The sequence below is a fragment of the Protomyctophum parallelum genome, assembly GCF_964188405.1.
Source record: "Protomyctophum parallelum genome assembly, chromosome: 21".
NCBI classification, from domain to species: domain Eukaryota; kingdom Metazoa; phylum Chordata; class Actinopteri; order Myctophiformes; family Myctophidae; genus Protomyctophum; species Protomyctophum parallelum.
In genome coordinates, this window is record NC_139713.1 from 6057044 (window position 1) to 6081489 (window position 24446).

The following is a 24446-nucleotide window of genomic DNA, read 5'->3' on the forward strand; positions in this document are numbered from 1 at the left end:
AAACCCCTAAAACAAAAGAAAGCAGCAAATTAAAGAAATGTAACACTCATCTTTTAGTTTCTCTAATAACAACCTAAAACATGAACCTTGGTTGAAAAAAACTAAAGTTGTCCTTTAAGGATCGAGAGGCCCCGTTCATGACGTCATAATTTGAATAATGAATAATTATTACAAAAATATATATACCAGTATATATTTTTTTCAGTGTGTATTATCAGACTTCAAAGCATGTACAGCATACACAGCCAAGTAGAAAATACCCAAAAGCAGCTTGCTTGATTAAACAATGTTTTACTTTAAGGTATAACTGGAAGGCAGCATAGGCTATACAATGATGCAATCGCAACTGTCAGCGCTGCTAGTGCACACACTGGGAAGTGGGAACAATTACAATTACTACTACTACTACTACTACAATTTATTTATAAAAAAGGGGGGGGGCCCAGGAGGCCCCTGGTGGCTTGAGGCCCGTTTCAATTGAAACGATTGAAACATATATACTGTAAGGCGCCACTGGTTAGCACCATCTGTGCCTGTGTTTAAGTCACTTATAAAAACTCACCTCTACACACAATGTTTTTTACCCTTTCCTATAGGAGATCGTACATTTTCAACTGCTGCTATTTTGTCTTCTTTTTTCCCTTTGTGTTTCTCGTTTTTAAACTGCTCTTGATTGTGACTGTTTGAATTGATTGTTGTCAACAGATTTTTATTTTTGTTGTTCTCATGCCGTTTCTTAACCCATTCTGAACGGGCACCCATTTTGGTGTTAGCATCATGTTATGCTTTAGCTATTGAAAAATAGCAGATCTACAAGCTCATAGGCTTGTAGGTCTGCTATTTTTTTTTATTATCGAAGAACGACTGACATTTTTAGAATCTGATCTCAGGTCAGAATGGGTTAATCAGACCAGTGTGTGTCCAGTGGAAACCTCGTATGAATCTGATCTCAGGTCAGAATGGGTTAAATTATGTAAATATGAAAGATGAAATGAAAAGTGCTACCTGGTAATTGTCGGTGGCGTCTCCCAACAGACCGCCGAAGGTGATGGCGTTGGTGATGCAGCCCAGGTAGATGAAGAGCACCGTGGAGATACACTGGATGTGTAGACCTCCATAGAGATCACTGCAGAACCAGGGCGCCTTCCGCTTGATGTCCAACCATAGACCCCCGCAGAACCTGTCAACAGCACACTGCATTATACTGTAACCATAGACCCCCCCAGAGAACCTGTCAACAGCACACTGCATTATACTGTAACCATAGACCCCCGCAGAACCTGTCAACAGCCACACTGCATTATACTGTAACCATAGACCCCCGCAGAACCTGTCAACAGCCACATTGCATTATACTGTAACCATAGACCCCCACAGAACCTGTCAACAGCACACTGCATTATACTGTAACCATAGACCCCCGCAGAACCTGTCAACAGCACACTGCATTATACTGTAACCATAGACCCCCGCAGAACCTGTCAACAGCTACACTGCATTATACTGTAACCATAGACCCCCGCAGAACCTGTCAACAGCTACACTGCATTATACTGTAACCATAGACCCCCGCAGAACCTGTCAACAGCCACACTGCATTATACTGTAACCATAGACCCCCGCAGAACCTGTCAACAGCACACTGCATTATACTGTAACCATAGACCCCCGCAGAACTACATTATACTGTAACCATAGACCCCCGCAGAACCTGTCAACAGCACACTGCATTATACTGTAACCATAGACCCCTGCAGAATTGCATTATACTGTAACCATAGACCATCACCGTGAAGTCTTGAATTCTTTGTCGAGGTTTTTGTTTTCATCAAATTCAATTATGACTCACTCAAATAACAAAGACAATACTTTGAAACAGGGAAACAGGCGCTGATCGTGCGTGTGCCTCCTTGCCCGAACACCCCAGGAGACACCCCGCCCACTGAAGTTGAAGTAGGTCGCCCATTGGCTTTTAACAATCCACAGTGCCCACACCAATAATGACCATTATGCATACGCTGCCATCTTGCCATTAAGCTAACTAGCTGCAATTTCCCATCTGATTGTATTAAACGATTATATTAAGCTGTATGAAAAGCTTGAATTATTCGCCCATTGGCTTTTAACAATCCACAGTGACCACACCAATTGACACGTATATGCACACATGGCCATATTGGGTGGTAACTAGCAGCACTTTCCCATTGACAGCCCATACATCCAAACAGAAATGTCCTATCTGATTGTATTAAACGACTAACTCCAGCTCCTCTCCTACCTCCCAGTGAACTCCTCTCCTACCTCCCAGTGAACTCCAGCTCCTCTCCTACCTCCCAGTGAACTCCTGCTCCTCTCCTACCTCCCAGTGAACTCCTCTCCTACCTCCCAGTGAACTCCTCTCCTACCTCCCAGTGAACTCCTCTCCTACCTCCCAGTGAACTCCTCTCCTACCTCCCAGTGAACTCCTCTCCTACCTCCCAGTGAACTCCTCTCCTACCTCCCAGTGAACTCCTCTCCTACCTCCCAGTGAACTCCTCTCCTACCTCCCAGTGAACTCCTCTCCTACCTCCCAGTGAACTCCTCTCCTACCTCCCAGTGAACTCCCCTCCTACCTCCCAGTGAACTCCTCTCCTACCTCCCAGTGAACTCCTCTCCTACCTCCCAGTGAACTCCTCTCCTACCTCCCAGTGAACTCCTCTCCTACCTCCCAGTGAACTCCCCTCCTACCTCCCAGTGAACTCCTCTCCTACCTCCCAGTGAACTCCTCTCCTACCTCCCAGTGAACTCCTCTCCTACCTCCCAGTGAACTCCTCTTCTACCTCCCAGTGAACTCCTCTCCTACCTCCAAGTGAACTCCCCTCCTACCTCCCAGTGAACTCCTCTCCTACCTCCCAGTGAACTCCTCTCCTACCTCCCAGTGAACTCCTCTCCTACCTCCCAGTGAACTCCCCTCCTACCTCCCAGTGAACTCCTCTCCTACCTCCCAGTGAGCTCCTCTCCTACCTCCCAGTGAACTCCTCTCCTACCTCCCAGTGAAGGCCAGCTCCTCTCCTACCTCCCAGTGAACTCCTCTCCTACCTCCCAGTGAACTCCTCTCCTACCTCCCAGTGAAGGCCAGCTCCTCTCCTACCTCCCAGTGAACTCCTCTCCTACCTCCCAGTGAACTCCCCTCCTACCTCCCAGTGAACTCCTCTCCTACCTCCCAGTGAGCTCCTCTCCTACCTCCCAGTGAACTCCTCTCCTACCTCCCAGTGAAGGCCAGCTCCTCTCCTACCTCCCAGTGAACTCCTCTCCTACCTCCCAGTGAACTCCTCTCCTACCTCCCAGTGAAGGCCAGCTCCTCTCCTACCTCCCAGTGAAGGCCAGCTCCCCTCTTACCTCCCAGTGAAGGCCAGCTCCTCTCCCAGCTCATGTTGGACTGGCATCTCCTCGTCCTCTCCTGCCCCTCCTCCTCCTGCTCCCCCAGCCGAGCCGTTCATCTGATCCAACTCGTTCAGGTTCATCACAGACTTCCTGTGGGGACGGAGGAGGAGGACAGATGTGTCCGTGGCAAATATTAGATTTTTTTTTTACACAGTCTCCAGGTTTTCTTCAGAATAATATGTATGCCACTGACACTGTGGCACAGTAGGAGTCCAACTAGCACTAGTGGTTCTCAAAAGGACCTCCTTAGCTCTGAGAGTATACAATTGGAACCAAATGGTTCCAAATCTGGTTAAATTTGTACACTCTCAGAGGGTCATTCGGGGGCTAGCTGTTTATGTGTTTCTGGTACATGTTATTGTCACTCATTGTGGATGTCCGTGGCAAAATTTTAATTTTAACAAAAATGTCCATGCACCACAAGCCAGCATGGTGAGGACCCCTGCGTGGAACTGCAGCAGTATATCGGCTATTTTCACCAAAAAAAAGGAACAGTTTAGGTATAGGAAATATACAAGGTTTCCACTCGACAGCGACAATAATAAAGGGTTTCAATCGTTATAATATAAACAAACACACCTCATTTCTGCAGACGGGATCTTCTTGGGAGGTTCGATGCGTATCTTGGGGTCCCACTCCCCAGGAGGAAGCACGATCACCTCGTTGAGGAACTCGTCCACGCCCGCGATCAGATCCTCGCGGTCCCTGGCCTTGTAGGCCACGTCGCTGAACAACTGCATGGGGGGGGTGAAAAGCAGTGGCTCTCAAACCTTTTCATGTCAAGGACCCCCAAATTGACCCTCATTATAGCCCGCTGAGACCCCCATTTACGCTGGCCAAATCAAATCAGTAACCGGGAACTGTGGCAGCGAACAAACAAACACCCGGTGGAGGAAGAAATCATCCTAAGGCGCTGGCTGTGGATCGGCCACACTCTACGCAAGCCTGCATCTATAAGCATCACCAGATATGCCCTGTTCTGGAACCCACAAGGGAGAAGGAAGCCTGCATCTAGCATCACACGATATGCCCTGTTCTGGAACCCACAAGGGAGAAGGAAGCCTGCATCTAGCATCACACGATATGCCCTGTTCTGGAACCCACAAGGGAGAAGGAAGCCTGCATCTAGCATCACACGATATGCCCTGTTCTGGAACCCACAAGGGAGAAGGAAGCCTGCATCTAGCATCACACGATATGCCCTGTTCTGGAACCCACAAGGGAGAAGGAAGCCTGCATCTAGCATCACACGATATGCCCTGTTCTGGAACCCACAAGGGAGAAGGAAGCCTGCATCTAGCATCACACGATATGCCCTGTTCTGGAACCCACAAGGGAGAAGGAAGCCTGCATCTAGCATCACACGATATGCCCTGTTCTGGAACCCACAAGGGAGAAGGAAGCCTGCATCTAGCATCACACGATATGCCCTGTTCTGGAACCCACAAGGGAGAAGGAAGCGAGGCAGACCACCAAACACCTGGCGCCGTGACCTGGATGCAGATGTGAAGAGATCTGGCCACACATGGGGACAGCTGGAGAAGATGGCCCAGGACCGTGATGTCTGGAGAGCTCTTGTTCGTGGCCTATATGCCCAAAGTTGGGCTATAGGCGTAAGTAAAGTAAGTAAGACCCCCATTTGAAATTAGATGCCAATTAAGGACCCCCCCATAAGAGAAGATTTTTACGGCTCTATAGCAGCGATTCTCAACCATTTTCATTTCAAGTGAAAATAGCCGATCTACAACGCTCACAACGCCTCGCACTGCGAGGCGTTGTGAGCTTGTAGATCTGCTGTTTTCACAAAATGTATCAAACTAAATGTATAATACCTCAACTCCTACAATTCCGAGCGCTTCTCGGTATAATCAAATGTGATTCTTTTGGGGGTCCCGGCCTGAAAAGGTTGAGAACCACGGCGCTGTATAGCACCTGTACTCACTTTGCCCACTTTACAGTTTATTTAATTTTTGTTTTGTACAGTATATGTGGCACATGGTGACATCGACCAACTCTGTATTAAACGCTGCTAATTATATTAGCCTATTTATGGCCCAAAATCTATAAATCTCACACACTATAATAAGGCAGCCGGCGGTTCCACGCGCCGCATAAGGTGCCCTTTCTTCACTTGAGCACCTGCCCCTCTAGCTCAAGATGTCTGTGCACGCCACTGTAGCATACTGTTATTGTTTGTGATTGGTTGATCATAATGGGGTGGTCGAGTGGCAGTGGTGGGCAAAGTACTCACATGTTTTTACTTAAGTAAAATTATTAGTAATACCACAAAACGTCATGTATGCAAAATCTTCTTGAGTAAAAGTATTGGCATCAAACTGTACTTAAAGTACCAAATAAAATAAATGATATGTAGAAAATCCCATTATAGTTCAAATTGTATAAACACAAAAGTATAGGGATTAATTGAGTATAATGCATGTTTTGCAAAGTTTAGAAATGATAAGTAGTAGAGTAAACAGTACAGTATTTGCCTCTGAGATGACTGAGTAGAAATAAAGTACTGCTATTTTAAAATACTTCAGTAAAGTAAAGACTAAAGACACAACTAAAGGGGACTATAATTATGTATGTATTTGAATAATGCTTAATATACACGTGAAGTTGCAACTTACGTCGTCCACCATGAGTGTAGCAATAGCTCTTCCAATCTCATTGTAGGACTTGGTCTTACCATGAGGGCCAAGCAACACAAACAGGAACCTACACGTGCGCACACATACAAAAATAAGGTCATGAAATACAGTACATTGTTGTCGATAAATACAAATTAATCAATCAATCACACTTCTATGTTATATTACTACTTGTTGAGGACCTCAACATTTTAGGACAGCCATTTCTACCATTTCTTAACCAGGACGTCTATTTCTCAGTTTGTAAGTAAGTAAGTAGCCTTGCCGAGCCATGAGGCCCATAGGGCAGGAGCCTATCTTCTGTTTCTGTAGCCATGAGGCCCATAGGGGCAGGAGCCTATCTTCTGTTTCTGTAGCCATGAGGCCCATAGGGCAGGAGCCTATCTCCTGTTTCTGTAGCCATGAGGCCCATAGGGCAGGAGCCTATCTCCTGTTTCTGTAGCCATGAGGCCCATAGGGCAGGAGCCTATCTCCTGTTTCTGTAGCCATGAGGCCCATAGGGCAGGAGCCTATCTCCTGTTTCTGTAGCCATGAGGCCCATAGGGCAGGAGCCTATCTCCTGTTTCTGTAGCCATGAGGCCCATAGGGCAGGAGCCTATCTCCTGTTTCTGTAGCCATGAGGCCCATAGGGCAGGAGCCTATCTCCTGTTTCTGTAGCCATGAGGCCCATAGGGCAGGAGCCTATCTCCTGTTTCTGTAGCCATGAGGCCCATAGGGCAGGAGCCTATCTCCTGTTTCTGTAGCCATGAGGCCCATAGGGCAGGAGCCTATCTCCTGTTTCTGTAGCCATGAGGCCCATAGGGCAGGAGCCTATCTCCTGTTTCTGTAGCCATGAGGCCCATAGGGCAGGAGCCTATCTTCTGTTTCTGTAGCCATGAGGCCCATAGGGCAGGAGCCTATCTTCTGTTTCTGTAGAGTGAGGCAGCTTGATATACAAGTACATCCCCTGTACATGACGCTAGTATGTCGCAGGGACTTACCCCCCAATCCAACCCTTGATGCTGAGTGTCAAGTAGGGAGGCACTGGCTCCCATTTTTACAGTCTTTGGTAGTTGACCCGGCCGGGGATTGAACCCCAACCTCCCAGTCTCAGGGCGGACACTCTAACCACAAGGGCACTGAGCTCTCAGTTTGTGGGGTCATGTAAACCTCACAAGTGTAGTATATATGCACGCTCGTATATTGCTATACGCGCGTATATTGCGTGTATATAGTAATATACGCACGCACGCACGCCAGAGACTGACCTGGTTGGAACGGGAACCTCGGTGAGGCCTCCTAGCCCATTCTGAACGGGAACCCATTTTGGTATTAGCATCATGTTATGCTTTAGCTATTGAAAAATAGCAGATCTACAAGCTCATAGCGCGCCACCGAGTGGCGCGCTACGAGCTTGTAGGTCTGCTATTTTTGAAAAATCGAAGAACGACTGACATTTTTAGAATCTGATCTCAGATCTAGAGACTGACCTGGTTGGAACGGGTACCTCGGTGAGGCCTCCCAGAGACTGACCTGGTTGGAACGGGTACCTCAGTGAGGCCTCCCAGAGACTGACCTGGTTGGAACGGGTACCTCGGTGAGGCCTCCCAGAGACTGACCTGGTTGGAACGGGTACCTCGGTGAGGCCTCCCAGAGACTGACCTGGTTGGAACGGGTACCTCGGTGAGGCCTCCCAGAGACTGACCTGGTTGGAACGGGTACCTCGGTGAGGCCTCCCAGAGACTGACCTGGTTGGAACGGGTACCTCAGTGAGGCCTCCCAGAGACTGACCTGGTTGGAACGGGTACCTCGGTGAGGCCTCCCAGAGACTGACCTGGTTGGAACGGGTACCTCGGTGAGGCCTCCCAGAGACTGACCTGGTTGGAACGGGTACCTCGGTGAGGCCTCCCAGAGACTGACCTGGTTGGAACGGGTACCTCGGTGAGGCCTCCCAGAGACTGACCTGGTTGGAACGGGTACCTCGGTGAGGCCTCCCAGAGACTGACCTGGTTGGAACGGGTACCTCGGTGAGGCCTCCCAGAGACTGACCTGGTTGGAACGGGTACCTCGGTGAGGCCTCCCAGAGACTGACCTGGTTGGAACGGGTACCTCGGTGAGGCCTCCCAGAGACTGACCTGGTTGGAACGGGTACCTCAGTGAGGCCTCCCAGAGACTGACCTGGTTGGAACGGGTACCTCGGTGAGGCCTCCCAGAGACTGACCTGGTTGGAACGGGTACCTCGGTGAGGCCTCCCAGAGACTGACCTGGTTGGAACGGGTACCTCGGTGAGGCCTCCCAGAGACTGACCTGGTTGGAACGGGTACCTCGGTGAGGCCTCCCAGAGACTGACCTGGTTGGAACGGGTACCTCGGTGAGGCCTCCCAGAGACTGACCTGGTTGGAACGGGTACCTCGGTGAGGCCTCCCAGAGACTGACCTGGTTGGAACGGGTACCTCGGTGAGGCCTCCTAGAGTCGTGGCCTGAGCCAAGCGTACGAAGGAGACGAACGGTTTGTCCAGGAAGTCCACCTCGCCGACCAAGACGTTGGACGCCTCGGCATCACGAGGAATCTTCTTCATGAACTTATTCTTCCGCTATAGTTTATAGGGCAACACAGGAACAGAAACAGAAGATAAGGAATGAGACCGCTATAGTAGGGCAACACAGGAACAGAAACAGAACGCTATAGTAGGGCAACACAGGATCAGAAACAGAACGCTATAGTAGGGCAACACAGGAACAGAAACAGAAGATAAGGAATGAGACCGTGCATGATCGTTGTGGTATCGTTATGGAGGTAGAGTATGAACGTGCGCATTATTATTAGTATCGCAAAAGTCGTCAATATATAATATCGTCCACTTCTACAGCCAGCAGCATCCCTCTGTTTTAGCCTGTGAGAATAAACCACCACTCCGTTTCTCCCTCTGTGTGTGCCCTGCATGGTCCAGTGCGTTATAGCGCAGTGCTTCCCACACTTTTTCATGTCAAGGACCCCCAAGTTGACACTTATTAGCCCACAGACAATTGAACTCTGAGAGTGATACAAATAGGTGACTAAATTTGACTGAGAGACTGCCATCACGCAAATTACAGCTTTTCACCAGAGGAGATTTTGATTTTAATTTTTTTTTTTCTCAAAATGAGTTAATAGCACAGGCAGACTCGTCACATACTAGACTAGAGCATGTCTGAAATAAGTGTCAGAGCTGAAATCGACATGTAAATATGAAATAAATGCTTTAACATGTAGCTATAGGTGTAATGTTAGAGACCACAGAAGTGAACCTTTCAAGCCTGTTTTCTCAAAATCGCTGTTTTCTGCAAGACATTACTCTATAAGCCATATCTCCAAAACTGGTGGGCCTGGGCATGTCAATTTGAAGCTATGATTCCCTGCTTTCATATGACATATGACAAAAAAAAATCCAATGGCAGTCCCTCAGTCAAATTTAGTCACATGGATCCAGTTGGTTCCATTTGTACACTCTCAGAGTTACAGACCCATAAGGGTCCATTTGGTTCAACTATCATTTAGCTGGGGACCCCCTGGAACTCCCTGAAGGACCCCTGTTTGGGAACCACTGGTATAGGGCACCTCTCTGTGGATTAGCAGTCTATAGGCAGGTATTTCTCATGTCCCTCCATGGAGGCATGTTCATGTGTCTGTGGAGGTGACAGCACACATTTATAAATCCCTTTTGATGACAGATCAAAGCCAGCTTCAAGTGTGGCAAAAACAGAAGGAGATCCAAGGAGGCACTCTGTTGCAGTCAAGGTATAAAAGGACTTTATTTAAAATGGCATCAGCTCGGCAAAGAGCATGAAAAAGAGATAACGACCAACGTGTTTTGGCTGTCAAGCCTTCCTTCGTCAGGGTCCCATGAGGACTTCCCAGCTGCAGGTGTCATGCCAGTCTGTGTGTCTAATTATTAAACTAGACCCATGCGCGCGCAGTGTGTGTGTGTGTGTGTGTGTGTGTGTGTGTGTGTGAGAGAGACTCGAAGAGAGAGCGAGAGAGTGTCTGCTCAGCTAAGGGTGCTTTGAAGTCCAATTTTATTTTTTTAAATGCTTGCACACACACACACACACACACACACACACACACGCACACACACACAGTCACACACACACACACACACACACATACACACACAGCTTAATGGAGGAAAACGGTGAACAACAACTCTACCTTGGCAGCCGTCACAAACGGAAGCACATTACTCACATTGGAGCCGAAATATGCTTTGTTCTGCAAAGCATTAAAGCAGGGAAAAACAACCCAAGCTTAGAAAAGGCCACACAGAGCGCGCACACACACACACACACACACACACACACACACACACACACACACACACACTAATGAATGTGTGGCCTGGGCCGTGCAGGCTCAGCGGTCCAGGCACGCTTAGCTCTGTTCCATAACCTTCCGCTTCGTAGAAGGCTATGGGACTTTCAGTTTTAAATCTCAAATCGAAATCAGACCAGCCTCTCCTCTTTAGTGGAAACCTTACGAACGTTTGACCTACTCACCAATACAATAAAAGACGGGTTGTGTCAATAGAAAGCCTACTTTCCTTAGTGGACGCACTCTGAGCCCCTCCCTCCCAACCCCCTCCCCCATCTCTCTCCCCATTTCCTGTCAGCCTACCATCTATCCCTATTTAAAAATATAAAATAAGGGCGAAAGCCACACAAACAAACATTTATAGAATAATGAATGTGGGAGTTACCTGCTGTGAACTAGTTGTGTCTGAAACATCGTTCATGCTTCGGCTTTGGGCGTGATCTACGAGAAAGAGAAGGTAGACGACACTAACACCATTACACACAACACACTAACACCATTACACACAACACACTAACACCATTACACACAACACACTAACCCCATTACACACAACACACTAACCCCATTACACACAACACACTAACCCCATTACACACAACACACTAACCCCATTACACACAACACACTAACCCCATTACACACAACACACTAACACCATTACACACAACACACTAACCCCATTACACACAACACACTAACCCCATTACACACAACACACTAACCCCATTACACACAACACACTAACACACAACACACTAACCCCATTACACACAACACACTAACCCCATTACACACAACACACTAACACCATTACACACAACACACTAACCCCATTACACACAACACACTAACACCATTACACACAACACACTAACCCCATTACACACAACACACTAACCCCATTACACACAACACACTAACCCCATTACACACAACACACTAACACACAACACACTAACCCCATTACACACAACACACTAACCCCATTACACACAACACACTAACACCATTACACACAACACACTAACCCCATTACACACAACACACTAACACCATTACACACAACACACTAACCCCATTACACACAACACACTAACCCCATTACACACAACACACTAACCCCATTACACACAACACACTAACACCATTACACACAACACACTAACACCATTACACATAACACACTAACCCCATTACACACAACACACTTAACTCTCAATTAACTGTCTAATTAACAACAGGATTTAGTGGTGCTATTGAAATGTTGAGTTGTTGTCATGCTGGAAGTAGCCAATCACCTTTACTTAAAGATGGAGTGCCACAATTTTTGTATTTTTCCAGTTTTGCATGTGTCTATGAGGTGACAGTACTTCATTAGACACCCTGGAGTCTACTGTATGTGTCTATGAGGTGACAGTACTTCATTAGACACCCTGGAGTCTACTGTATGTGTCTATGAGGTGACAGTACTTCATTAGACACCCTGGAGTCGTTTTTGTTTATGTGCAACGGTGTATTAACTCTGTATTTAGGGTTTCTTCCTGGAGGCTGAACCCTTGACAGTCAAACGGGCCAATGGAATAAACAGTAATATAGTGACATCACACTATCAGCCCCTCCCCTAACCCCTCCCCCTACAGCTGTGGGTGCGGCTTCAGTTCAGGTGGATCACCACCCATCACCACTCACCAGGCAGACCAGGGCATACTTAATGAACTGGTGGGCGTGCCCACATAAAAACAACATTTTAACAAATACTGTACACTTTTTTGTAAAAGTTATACCTCCTTATATAACAATAAGACCCGATGATCATGTTTTAGGGTGGGGGAAAAAAATCATGGCACTTCGTCTTTAATAATGTGAGTATACTCTTTCCATCCCTGCTTATTGTGCCGTGGATGTGGACTTTATATGTTTCAGGGAAAAAGGACAAAGTGCTCATGTCTGTCTGGTCAGACTGCAACGTGTGTGTGTGTGTGTGTGTGTGTGTGTGTGTGTGTGTGTGTGTGTGTGTGTGTGTGTGTGTGTGTGTGTGTGTGTGTGTGTGTGTGTGCATTAATTGCGTTAAGACGATCACTGTGGCCAAACTGTTTCCTCGTACGATTATAATATTATTGCAGATTTAGTGGAAATTAAATCAAATAGATCGAATAGAGAACAAAGGAACATACCAGACAGGAACCAATTATACTTTGGTAATCCCTTAATTTCATTCCACACATTCACCCAAAGCCACCCCAAAGCTACATTCACCCAAAGCCACCCCAAAGCTACATTCACCCAAAGCCACCCCAAAGCTACATTCACCCAAAGCCACCCCAAAGCTACATTCACCCAAAGCCACCCCAAAGCTACATTCACCCAAAGCCACCCCAAAGCTACATTCACCCAAAGCCACCCCAAAGCTACATTCACCCAAAGCCACCCCAAAGCTACATTCACCCAAAGCCACCCCAAAGCTACATTCACCCAAAGCCACCCCAAAGCTACATTCACCCAAAGCCACCCCAAAGCTACATTCACCCAAAGCCACCCCAAAGCTACATTCACCCAAAGCCACCCCAAAGCTACATTCACCCAAAGCCACCCCAAAGCTACATTCACCCAAAGCCACCCCAAAGCTACATTCACCCAAAGCCACCCCAAAGCTACATTCACCCAAAGCCACCCCAAAGCTACATTCACCCAAAGCCACCCCAAAGCTACATTCACCCAAAGCCACCCCAAAGCTACATTCACCCAAAGCCACCCCAAAGCTACATTCACCCAAAGCCACCCCAAAGCTACATTCACCCAAAGCCACCCCAAAGCTACATTCACCCAAAGCCACCCCAAAGCTACATTCACCCAAAGCCACCCCAAAGCTACATTCACCCAAAGCCACCCCAAAGCTACATTCACCCAAAGCCACCCCAAAGCTACATTCACCCAAAGCCACCCCAAAGCTACATTCACCCAAAGCCACCCCAAAGCTACATTCACCCAAAGCCACCCCAAAGCTACATTCACCCAAAGCCACCCCAAAGCTACATTCACCCAAAGCCACCCCAAAGCTACATTCACCCAAAGCCACCCCAAAGCTACATTCACCCAAAGCCACCCCAAAGCTACATTCACCCAAAGCCACCCCAAAGCTACATTCACTTAAAGCCACCCCAAAGCTACATTCACCCAAAGCCACCCCAAAGCTACATTCACCCAAAGCCACCCCAAAGCTACATTCACTTAAAGCCACCCCAAAGCTACATTCACCCAAAGCCACCCCAAAGCTACATTCACCCAAAGCCACCCCAAAGCTACATTCAAGGGACAAATTAACATGTTTTCCAAGTCATATACAGAAATAATGATCGTAGCTTTGATCCACATATTATTATAGTGGACATAATAAAGGAAAAACATGAGATCATGTGCAGTGGTTCTCAAAGGGGTCTCCTGGAGGACGATGGGTCCTTTTTTTAGTGAATAAATATAGCATCAAATCGGTTTCACCACTTGAACACTATATACAGTAGGGCTATAAGGGTCGATTCATACTCCTATTTCAGAGCCGGATAAAAGTCGGTTCGGCTACAATGAACCTACATTGTGACGTCATTTGAGGTTCGGGGATGGGGGGGGGGGGGGGGTACTGTCCTAGAGTCGGCTCTTCGGTGCTACTGAAAATGTCTGACGAGCCAAAATCATTTCGGCACTACTAACGCCGAAACAGCGGTAAAATAGGAGTATGAATTGGCCCTAAGAAGCTTGAACTGCTGGGCACTCTGGCTCATTTATTTTTGAAAAAACTCTGGGGCATAAAAAGTGTTAAAGTTGCTATAAGCAATAATATGTCAACATTTTTAACCCATTCTGACCTGAGATCAGATTCATACGAGGTTTCCGCCGGACACACACTGGTCTGATGAACCCATTCTGACCTGAGATCAGATTCTAAAAATGTCAGTCGCTCTTCGATTTTTCAAAAATAGCAGACCTACAAGCTCATATCGCGCCACTCGGTGGCGCGATATGAGCTTGTAGATCTGCTATTTTTCAATAGATAAAGCATAACATGATGCTGACACCAAAATGGGTGCCCGGTCAGAATGGGTTAAAGGATGAATAAAAAAAAGTAATATCAACATCCTAATACTGTCCAATACTTAGAGGGGGAGGGGGGTGAAATTATGACAGGCAGTTTAGTTGCTGCCGTCAAAAAACAACGTGTTTGAAATAGACACTCATTGGACCCACGGTTGTCCAGAACCGCCCCAAAAGGCCTCTGACCGTGCGTGACCGGGCTCTGGACTGCAGGGCTCCATATATGGAGCTGGCCTGTTATGACATCATTCTGACGTCTGCATATAGATTCCATATTTGGACATGCCTGACAAAGAACTCCATATAAGGGCATAAAAGGGACACAGACGTAATACCATGGGGCATGCATGCATTTCCATCTTGTTTAACCCATTCTGACCGGGCACCCATTTTGGTATTAGCATCATGTCATGCTTTAGCTATTTAAAAATAGCAGATCTACAAGCTCATATCGCGCCACCGAGTGGCGCGATACGAGCTTGTAGGTCTGCTATTTTTGAAAAATCGAAGAACGACGATGAATTTTTTAGAATCTGATCTCAGGTCAGAATGGGGTTAATCAGACCAGTGTGTGTCCGGCGGAAACCTCGTATGAATCTGATCTCAGGTCAGAATGGGTTAATAATTATTTAATTTGTCCTTGACATGAAACCGTCTGAGAGCCACTGCAGTTATAGGTATTAGTGTGTATAGAGCGTCGCAGTCCCTCCCCCTTTCAGAACGACGAGTGGCCCAGGAAATGATTCTCCATTCATTTTTCCCCATAGGCATTTCAAAACGTATTTATTTAACAGTTTGACTGTTTTTCACGCTTAACCCGCATTTTAATCAACCCCCCTTCACTGCCGAGATTATTGTATTACCTTTAGACGCTGAATTATTTGGGCTTTTAATCCACGAAAATCCAGCAAAAAAAGCTCCCGTGGTTTGTTATGATTCGAGCGTAGCATCCACCATCTTGGTGCACCCGGAAGACGCACACAAGACTCTTCTCAATGAGGCGTTGCACCCCATGCATTTCCATTGGCCTCAATTTCCCAGAAGCCCTAGCAGCCCACAGCATGTGACGATTTCCGGTTTCGTCATCAAAGCTAATGCATCTAGTATCTTTCTCCGCGACGAAGACGGATTTTCTTTTTATTTATTACAATAAAGAGGATTAAACACATAAAACAAAAGTCGCGATTAGCGAGGTTGGCAGCGACAGTAACCTGGAGTAATCCATTCCCGGCACGGAAACTGTTTTAAAGACCTTTTATTAAGCGTCGTACGAAGCCAATTCTTGTCGTGACAAATCATGACAACACACACACACAATATTTTGGACCAAACAAATAATTACAAAGAAGAAAAACAAACTAAAAAAAGTGTTGTAAGCTGCCGTTTTTTTTCTCTACTTTCTAATTCTTTGTTTGGCCCGAATTTCTTTGTTTGTTGTCATGATTTGTCACGACAAGAGTTGGCTTTGTCCGCGGCGTAAACGTCTTTAACCCATTCTGACCGGGCACCCATTTTGGTGTCGGCATCATGTTATGCTTTAGCTATTGAAAAATAGCAGATCTACAAGCTCATATCGCGTCACCGAGTGGCGCGATACAAGCTTGTAGGTCTGATATTATTGAAAAATCGAAGACACTTTTAGAATCTGATCTCAGGTCAGAATGGGTTATTAATGAAACTGTCAGGATGTAATAGACATTTTTTGAATCTGATCTCAGGTCAGAATGGGGTTAATCAGACCAGTGTGTGTCCAGTGGAAACCTCGTATGAATCTGATCTCAGGTCAGAATGGGTTAAATAAATACTTTCTGAAAAGTCTATGGGGAAAATGAACGGGGATTTATTTTCCGGGTCTCTCGAGGGGGGGGGACTGCGACGCTCTATAGACTCACCCACCGCATGATCAATATAAGACACCAATCAATCAATCAATCAATCAATCAATCAATGACTCACGCAGGCGACCAGGGGGAGAGCGGAGGTCATCAGTGGAGCGGTGGCTCCCCGAGGCAGAACTACTAGGACTACGGTCTGACACACACACACACACACACACACACACACACACACACACGCACACACACACACACACACACACACACGCGCACACACACACACACACACACACACACACACACGCGCACACACACACACACACACACACACACACGCACGCACGCACACGCGCACGCACACACACACACACACGGCAGGGCAGGGCAGGGCAGCGAGAAATGACAGAGAAATGACAGAGAAATGACATGAGAGACGATTTGATCCAGAAAGTATAGTGGAAGGAAGAGGTAGAAAATATTACAATATTCATTTGTTAAACTATAGGACAAATCAAACCATATAGTCATTAAAGCTGCAAACTCCTACTATATACAGTATCATACTGATTGGTAAGCAAAATAAAAAAATAACACAACACGATGCATTTAACCCATTCTGACTGGGCACCCATTTTGGTGTCAGCATCATGTCATGCTTTAGCTATTTAAAAATAGCAGATCTACAAGCTCATATCGCGCCACCGAGTGGCGCGATACGAGCTTGTAGGTCTGCTATTTTTGAAAAATCGAAGAGCGACTGACATTTTTAGAATCTGACCTCAGGTCAGAATGGGTTCATCAGACCAGTGTGTGTCCGGCGGAAACCTCGTATGAATCTGATCTCAGGTCAGAATGGGTTAAATCAGTATACACTGGATTGCAGCTTTAACATGAATACGTTTGGTTTATATAGTTCATATATTAGTAGGAATTAATTCATAGAACAGGTGAATCTACATAGAGGACCATGCCATGTATACTGTACACGTGTACACAGAAATAACATGTATAGCAATAGCAGAGCATTAGGGTTACTGTCCATTCTCTCCACATCACTCACACACTCACTAGAAGCCGAGTTTGAGGGTCTACTCCAGGGCTTCTACGTGCACGTAGTGCCAGTGTTGTTTTTGGCAGCAAATTTCTATTTTAGTTTTAGTCATAGTCTTTGGACTGAAACTTCATTTAGTTTTTGTCATATTTTAGTCACCTGGAATGTCTTAGTGTCAGTCTAGTTTTAGTCGACTAAACGTCATAAGATTTTAGTCGACTAAATCTACAGTTGATTTAGTCGACTAAAATGTATTTTGGCGGGCCTTGATGCCGTCGTAATGAGTGTTTTTACACTTGCTGAAAATAGCCGATCTACACGCTATTTTCAGCATGCAACCAAAGTGTAAAATGACTTATACTGGATCTCTTGTCCACTAGCACCTTCCTAACATTTTAGTCTAGTTTTTATTTGTCGACGAAATTGTCAGTTATATTTAGTCTTGGTTTTAAGCTTAATTTGTTGGAGGGTTTTCCTACGTCCACCAGCCAGGGAGCGGTACAGTGGAAGGGTTTCTCTACTCACTAGCAGCAGTGTTGGAGGGTTTTCCTACACTATGTCCACCAGCCAGGGAGCGGTACAGTGGAAGGGTTTCTCTACTCACTAGCAGCAGTGTTGGAGGGTTTTCCTACGTCCACCATGGAGCGGTGGATGCGTTTCTTGGTCTGGTGATTGTGTCGCCGTAGCAACACGAACCTGATCTGCTCCTTCACTTCTGGGCCAATCAGACCGTCGGCTGCCTGGCGCTCCACGATCTCATCTGGGAGTCAAACGCCAGACAAACAAATGAGAAGACCATCATTTGGTTTAGCACGTCGTAAACTGAAGCTGCACATGAAGGCATCGCATTGTGTAACTTGTGAGCTTGTAGTTTAGTTTAGCATTATAACCACTTAAACCCTCAATACTTGTCAGCAAATGTGTGTGTATGTGTGTGTGTGTGTGTGTGTGTGTGTGTGTGTGTGTGTGTGTGTCCAGAATAGGGATATCATATTATTCAAGTAACAAGAATTTTAAAAAATTAAACTATCACACGTAACAGTTCGGTTTCCCCTCGCCTATAGTAACTCTGGGGACCCCCGCTGCCTAATAGAGTAACAGAACACTATAGAGCGTCGCAGTCCCTCCCCCTTTCAGAACAACGAGTGGCCCAGGAAATGAATCGCAATGCATTTCTCCCATAGGCATTTCGTGCTTTATTTATTTAAAGACCTTTTAAGCGTCGTACAAAGCCAACTCTTGTCGTGACAAATCATGACAACAAACACAATATTTCGGGCCAAACAAATAATTAGAAAGTAGAAAAAAACGGCAGGTTATACAACCCTTTTTTGTGGTTTTTCTTCTTTGTAATTATTTGTTTGGTCCAAAATATTGTGTTTGTTGTCATGATTTGTCACGACAAGAGTTGGCTTCGTACGACGCTTAAAAGGTCTTTAAATAAATAAAGCACGAAATGCCTATATGGGACAAATGCATTGCGATTCATTTCCTGGGCCACTCGTTGTTCTGAAAGGGGGAGGGACTGCGACGCTCTATAGTGGACACACACCTACTATCTGCGGCAGTGAGTAGGCCTCCAGGTCCAGCAGACCGCTGCCTAATAGAGTAACAGAACACTATAGTGGACCTCCAGGTCCAGGAGAACGCTGCCTAATAGAGTAACAGAACACTATAGTGGACCTCCAGGTCCAGGAGAACGCTGCCTAATAGAGTAACAGAACACTATAGTGGACCTCCAGGTCCAGGAGAACGCTGCCTAATAGAGTAACAGAACACTATAGTGGACCTCCAGGTCCAGCAGAACGCTGCCTAATAGAGTAACAGAACACTATAGTGGACCTCCAGGTCCAGCAGAACGCTGCCTAATAGAGTAACAGAACACTATAGTGGACCTCCAGGTCCAGCAGAACGCTGCCTAATAGAGTAACAGAACACTATAGTGGACCTCCAGGTCCAGCAGAACGCTGCCTAATAGAGTAACAGAACACTATAGTGGACCTCCAGGTCCAGCAGACCGCTGCCTAATAGAGTAACAGAACACTATAGTGGACCTCCAGGTCCAGCAGAACGCTGCCTAATAGAGTAACAGAACACTATAGTGGACCTCCAGGTCCAGGAGAACGCTGCCTAATAGAGTAACAGAACACTATAGTGGACCTCCAGGTCCAGGAGAACGCTGCCTAATAGAGTAACAGAACACTATAGTGGACCTCCAGGTCCAGGAGAACGCTGCCTAATAGAGTAACAGAACACTATAGTGGACCTCCAGGTCCAGGAGAACGCTGCCTAATAGAGTAACAGAACACTATAGTGGACCTCCAGGTCCAGCAGAACGCTGCCTAATAGAGTAACAGAACACTATAGTGGACCTCCAGGTCCAGCAGACCGCTGCCTAATAGAGTAACAGAACACTATAGTGGACCTCCAGGTCCAGGAGAACGCTGCCTAATAGAGTAACAGAACACTATAGTGGACCTCCAGGTCCAGCAGAACGCTGCCTAATAGAGTAACAGAACACTATAGTGGACCTCCAGGTCCAGGAGACCGCTGCCTAATAGAGTAACAGAACACTATAGTGGACCTCCAGGTCCAGGAGAACGCTGCCTAATAGAGTAACAGAACACTATAGTGGACCTCCAGGTCCAGCAGAACGCTGCCTAATAGAGTAACAGAACACTATAGTGGACCTCCAGGTCCAGGAGACCGCTGCCTAATAGAGTAACAGAACACTATAGTGGACCTCCAGGTCCAGGAGAACGCTGCCTAATAGAGTAACAGAACACTATAGTGGACAAACACCTACTATCTGCGGCAGTGAGTAGGCCTCCAGGTCCAGCAGAACGCTGCCTAATAGAGTAACAGAACACTATAGTGGACCTCCAGGTCCAGGAGAACGCTGCCTAATAGAGTAACAGAACACTATAGTGGACACACACCTACTATCTGCGGCAGTGAGTAGGCCTCCAGGTCCAGCAGAACGCTGCCGGTCTGCAGACAGGTCCTGAGTTCAAACAGGCTATGGAGGGTCAGCGTGGCCACGTGAGGTTTGCTCCACCTCTCCCCTCCCTCCTCCACCTTCTCCTCAAACTTCACCCACCTGGAAGGACGACAAGGAACCGTCAAAGTGCGCCGATGAGGCGGCGTTCTTACAGGGGGACTGGAAACATACAACTATTATGCTGTGTTATATAGGCAGATAAAAAAGCCTGTATAGCTTTGTGTCTTCATGTCACTGGCTTCCATTGAAAGTTAACTGTAGTTTATAGCTTTAGTTTTCACTGGAAGCCAGCGGAATGATATGATATGGTGTAGATATAGTACTTTACTGTCAGTTTGCACTGAAATGTGTCTTGCGACCCAGCGGCATTATGTATGCAACACATATACACACATTGACATAACACAAAACAGAAAAGACAATACAATTACAAACATGGAAACATAAAGGCAAGAGCAAAGTCCACAGCTCAGTCTATAGTCCTCCTGGACAAAATCCTGATTAAGCCTCAAAGTTGACTGATGTACAAAGGGCCTCTTCAGTCTGACCTTATTGTATATGCTGGAACACCATTATCACCATTATCTCCAATGTTTGCAGGCTGCAAACATTGGCCGTCACATATCTTGTGACGGCCAATGAAAATTGCATTGGCAAATGAGTCCTCAAACTGGAATTAATGATTAACCGACATTAATTCTGAATCTAATGAAGACTCACAATCACCCGTTTTGCATGCGAGTACCGGTATGTACTGTATGTCTTTAAATGGTCAATGGTGCATTTATATAGCGCCTTTATCCAAGGCGCTTTACATAGATTGTGCATTACATTCACCCATTCATACACCGATTGCGGCGGAAACCATGCAAGGTACCAACCATCGGGAGGAATTTGGGGTTCAGTGTCTTGCCCAAGGACACTTTGACATGTAGACAGGAGGAGGAGCCGGGATTCGAACCGCCGACCCATGGATCATTGGACGACCCCCCCCCCCCCTTTACCTGGCAGACTCTTTCCACTCCAGTTCGTCTCCGTCCTGTTGCAGGGTGTCCATCTCTGTGAAGATGGTGGGCTTCGGACGGCCGTCATCTTCCCCCAGAATCTGATGCAAACGCTCTGCTGCCGGAGAGACTGACGACAAACAACACGCACCACTTTGGTTTAGTCAGATTACATTAGGAATAGGCAACTGTCTGCATACGCTGCTTCCATGCTTTACACAGCAATGGTATAGGCTGGCATAGCCAGCTTGCTTTCTGGCGTAGAGGGGGCGGACGCGCAAGGAGCAACCGCTGAAGAATACTGGATCACCGATCTGATGAGACAGTGGAACTGAGGGGAGGCACCACATGTCTGTTTAAACCTGTGATCGTTGACGAAGGCTTGGACATTGAACACAAGGAGACCAGCCAGAAGCTATTAGGACACATTGGAGTGCCCACTAAGCCAGCATAGCATCAAAAGATCTGTAGAGTCAAAAACTCTGTACATACATACAGTACATTATAGAATGAATGCAGAGAGACAGTGTAGTGTCTCAGTAAACTATAGGATCATATAATGCAGAGACAGTGCAGCGTCTCAGTAAACTATAGGATCATATAATGCAGAGACAGTGCAGCGTCTCAGTAAACTATAGGATCATAGAATGCAGAGAGACAGTGTAGTGTCTCAGTAAACTATAGGATCATAGAATGCAGAGAGACAGTGTAGTGTCTCAGTAAACTATAGGATCATAGAATGCAGAGAGACAGTGTAGTGTCTCAGTAAACTATAGGATCATAGAATGCAGAGAGACAGTGTAGCGTCTCAGTAAACTATAGGATCATAGAATGCAGAGAGACAGTGTAGTGTCTCAGTAAACTATAGGAGCATAGAATGCAGAGAGACAGTGTAGTGTCTCAGTAAACTATAGGATCATATAATGCAGAGAGACAGTGTAGTGTCTCAGTAAACTATAGGATCATATAATGCAGAGAGACAGTGTAGTGTCTCAGTAAACTATAGGATCATAGAATGCAGAGAGACAGTGTAGTGTCTCAGTAAACTATAGGATCATAGAATGTAGAGAGACAGTGTAGTGTCTCAGTAAACTATAAGATCATATAATGCAGAGAGACAGTGTAGTGTCTCAGTAAACTATAAGATCATATAATGCAGAGAGACAGTGTAGTGTCTCAGTAAACTATAAGATCATAGAATGCAGAGAGACAGTGTAGTGTCTCAGTAAACTATAGGATCATAGAATGTAGAGAGACAGTGTAGTGTCTCAGTAAACTATAAGATCATATAATGCAGAGAGACAGTGTAGTGTCTCAGTAAACTATAAGATCATATAATGCAGAGAGACAGTGTAGTGTCTCAGTAAACTATAGGATCATAGAATGCAGAGAGACAGTGTAGTGTCTCAGTAAACTATAGGATCATAGAATGCAGAGAGACAGTGTAGTGTCTCAGTAAACTATAGGATCATAGAATGCAGAGAGACAGTGTAGTGTCTCAGTAAACTATAAGATCATATAATGCAGAGAGACAGTGTAGTGTCTCAGTAAACTATAGGATCATAGAATGCAGAGAGACAGTGTAGCGTCTCAGTAAACTATAAGATCATATAATGCAGAGAGACAGTGTAGTGTCTCAGTAAACTATAAGATCATATAATGCAGAGAGACAGTGTAGTGTCTCAGTAAACTATAGGATCATAGAATGCAGAGAGACAGTGTAGCGTCTCAGTAAACTATAAGATCATATAATGCAGAGAGACAGTGTAGTGTCTCAGTAAACTATAAGATCATATAATGCAGAGAGACAGTGTAGTGTCTCAGTAAACTATAGGTTCATAGAATGCAGAGAGACAGTGTAGTGTCTCAGTAAACTATAAGATAATATAATGCAGAGAGACAGTGTAGCGTCTCAGTAAACTATAAGATCATAGAATGCAGAGAGACAGTGTAGCGTCTCAGTAAACTATAAGATCATATAATGCAGAGAGACAGTGTAGTGTCTCAGTAAACTATAGGATCATATAATGCAGAGAGACAGTGTAGTGTCTCAGTAAACTATAAGATCATATAATGCAGAGAGACAGTGTAGTGTCTCAGTAAACTATAGGATCATAGAATGCAGAGAGACAGTGTAGTGTCTCAGTAAACTATAAGATCATATAATGCAGAGAGACAGTGTAGTGTCTCAGTAAACTATAGGATCATAGAATGCAGAGAGACAGTGTAGTGTCTCAGTAAACTATAGGATCATAGAATGCAGAGAGACAGTGTAGTGTCTCAGTAAACTATAGGATCATAGAATGCAGAGAGACAGTGTAGTGTCTCAGTAAACTATAGGATCATAGAATGCAGAGAGACAGTGTAGCGTCTCAGTAAACTATAGGATCATAGAATGCAGAGAGACAGTGTAGCGCCTCAGTAAACTATAAGATCATAGAATGCAGAGAGACAGTGTAGTGTCTCAGTAAACTATAAGATCATATAATGCAGAGAGACAGTGTAGTGTCTCAGTAAACTATAGGATCATAGAATGCAGAGAGACAGTGTAGTGTCTCAGTAAACTATAAGATCATATAATGCAGAGAGACAGTGTAGTGTCTCAGTAAACTATAGGATCATAGAATGCAGAGAGACAGTGTAGTGTCTCAGTAAACTATAGGATCATAGAATGCAGAGAGACAGTGTAGTGTCTCAGTAAACTATAGGATCATAGAATGCAGAGAGACAGTGTAGTGTCTCAGTAAACTATAGGATCATAGAATGCAGAGAGACAGTGTAGCGTCTCAGTAAACTATAGGATCATAGAATGCAGAGAGACAGTGTAGCGCCTCAGTAAACTATAAGATCATAGAATGCAGAGAGACAGTGTAGTGTCTCAGTAAACTATAAGATCATATAATGCAGAGAGACAGTGTAGTGTCTCAGTAAACTATAGGATCATAGAATGCAGAGAGACAGTGTAGTGTCTCAGTAAACTATAAGATCATAGAATGCAGAGAGACAGTGTAGTGTCTCAGTAAACTATAAGATCATATAATGCAGAGAGACAGTGTAGT

The 24446-nt window shown here is 45.7% G+C and overlaps 1 protein-coding gene across 1 annotated transcript in view; it reads right to left on the bottom strand.

Moving 5' to 3' along the window:
- slc4a5b (solute carrier family 4 member 5b) overlaps positions 1-21455 on the bottom strand; it is a gene marked incomplete at its 3' end in the record, with an annotated part of 61670 nt that extends 40215 nt beyond the window's left edge. Inside the window, exons 1-10 of the mRNA XM_083792972.1 lie at positions 21388-21455; positions 20322-20482; positions 17987-18142; positions 16453-16527; positions 10793-10848; positions 8493-8650; positions 6057-6144; positions 4003-4157; positions 3379-3513; positions 1006-1180 (exon numbers count right to left, since the gene is read on the bottom strand). Coding sequence (XP_083649098.1) covers positions 1006-1180; positions 3379-3513; positions 4003-4157; positions 6057-6144; positions 8493-8650; positions 10793-10848; positions 16453-16527; positions 17987-18142; positions 20322-20482; positions 21388-21440 — 1212 coding nt within the window. The 5' untranslated portion in view covers positions 21441-21455. The remainder of the gene's footprint in view (positions 1-1005; positions 1181-3378; positions 3514-4002; positions 4158-6056; positions 6145-8492; positions 8651-10792; positions 10849-16452; positions 16528-17986; positions 18143-20321; positions 20483-21387) is intronic.
- Positions 21456-24446: the final 2991 nt, after the last annotated feature.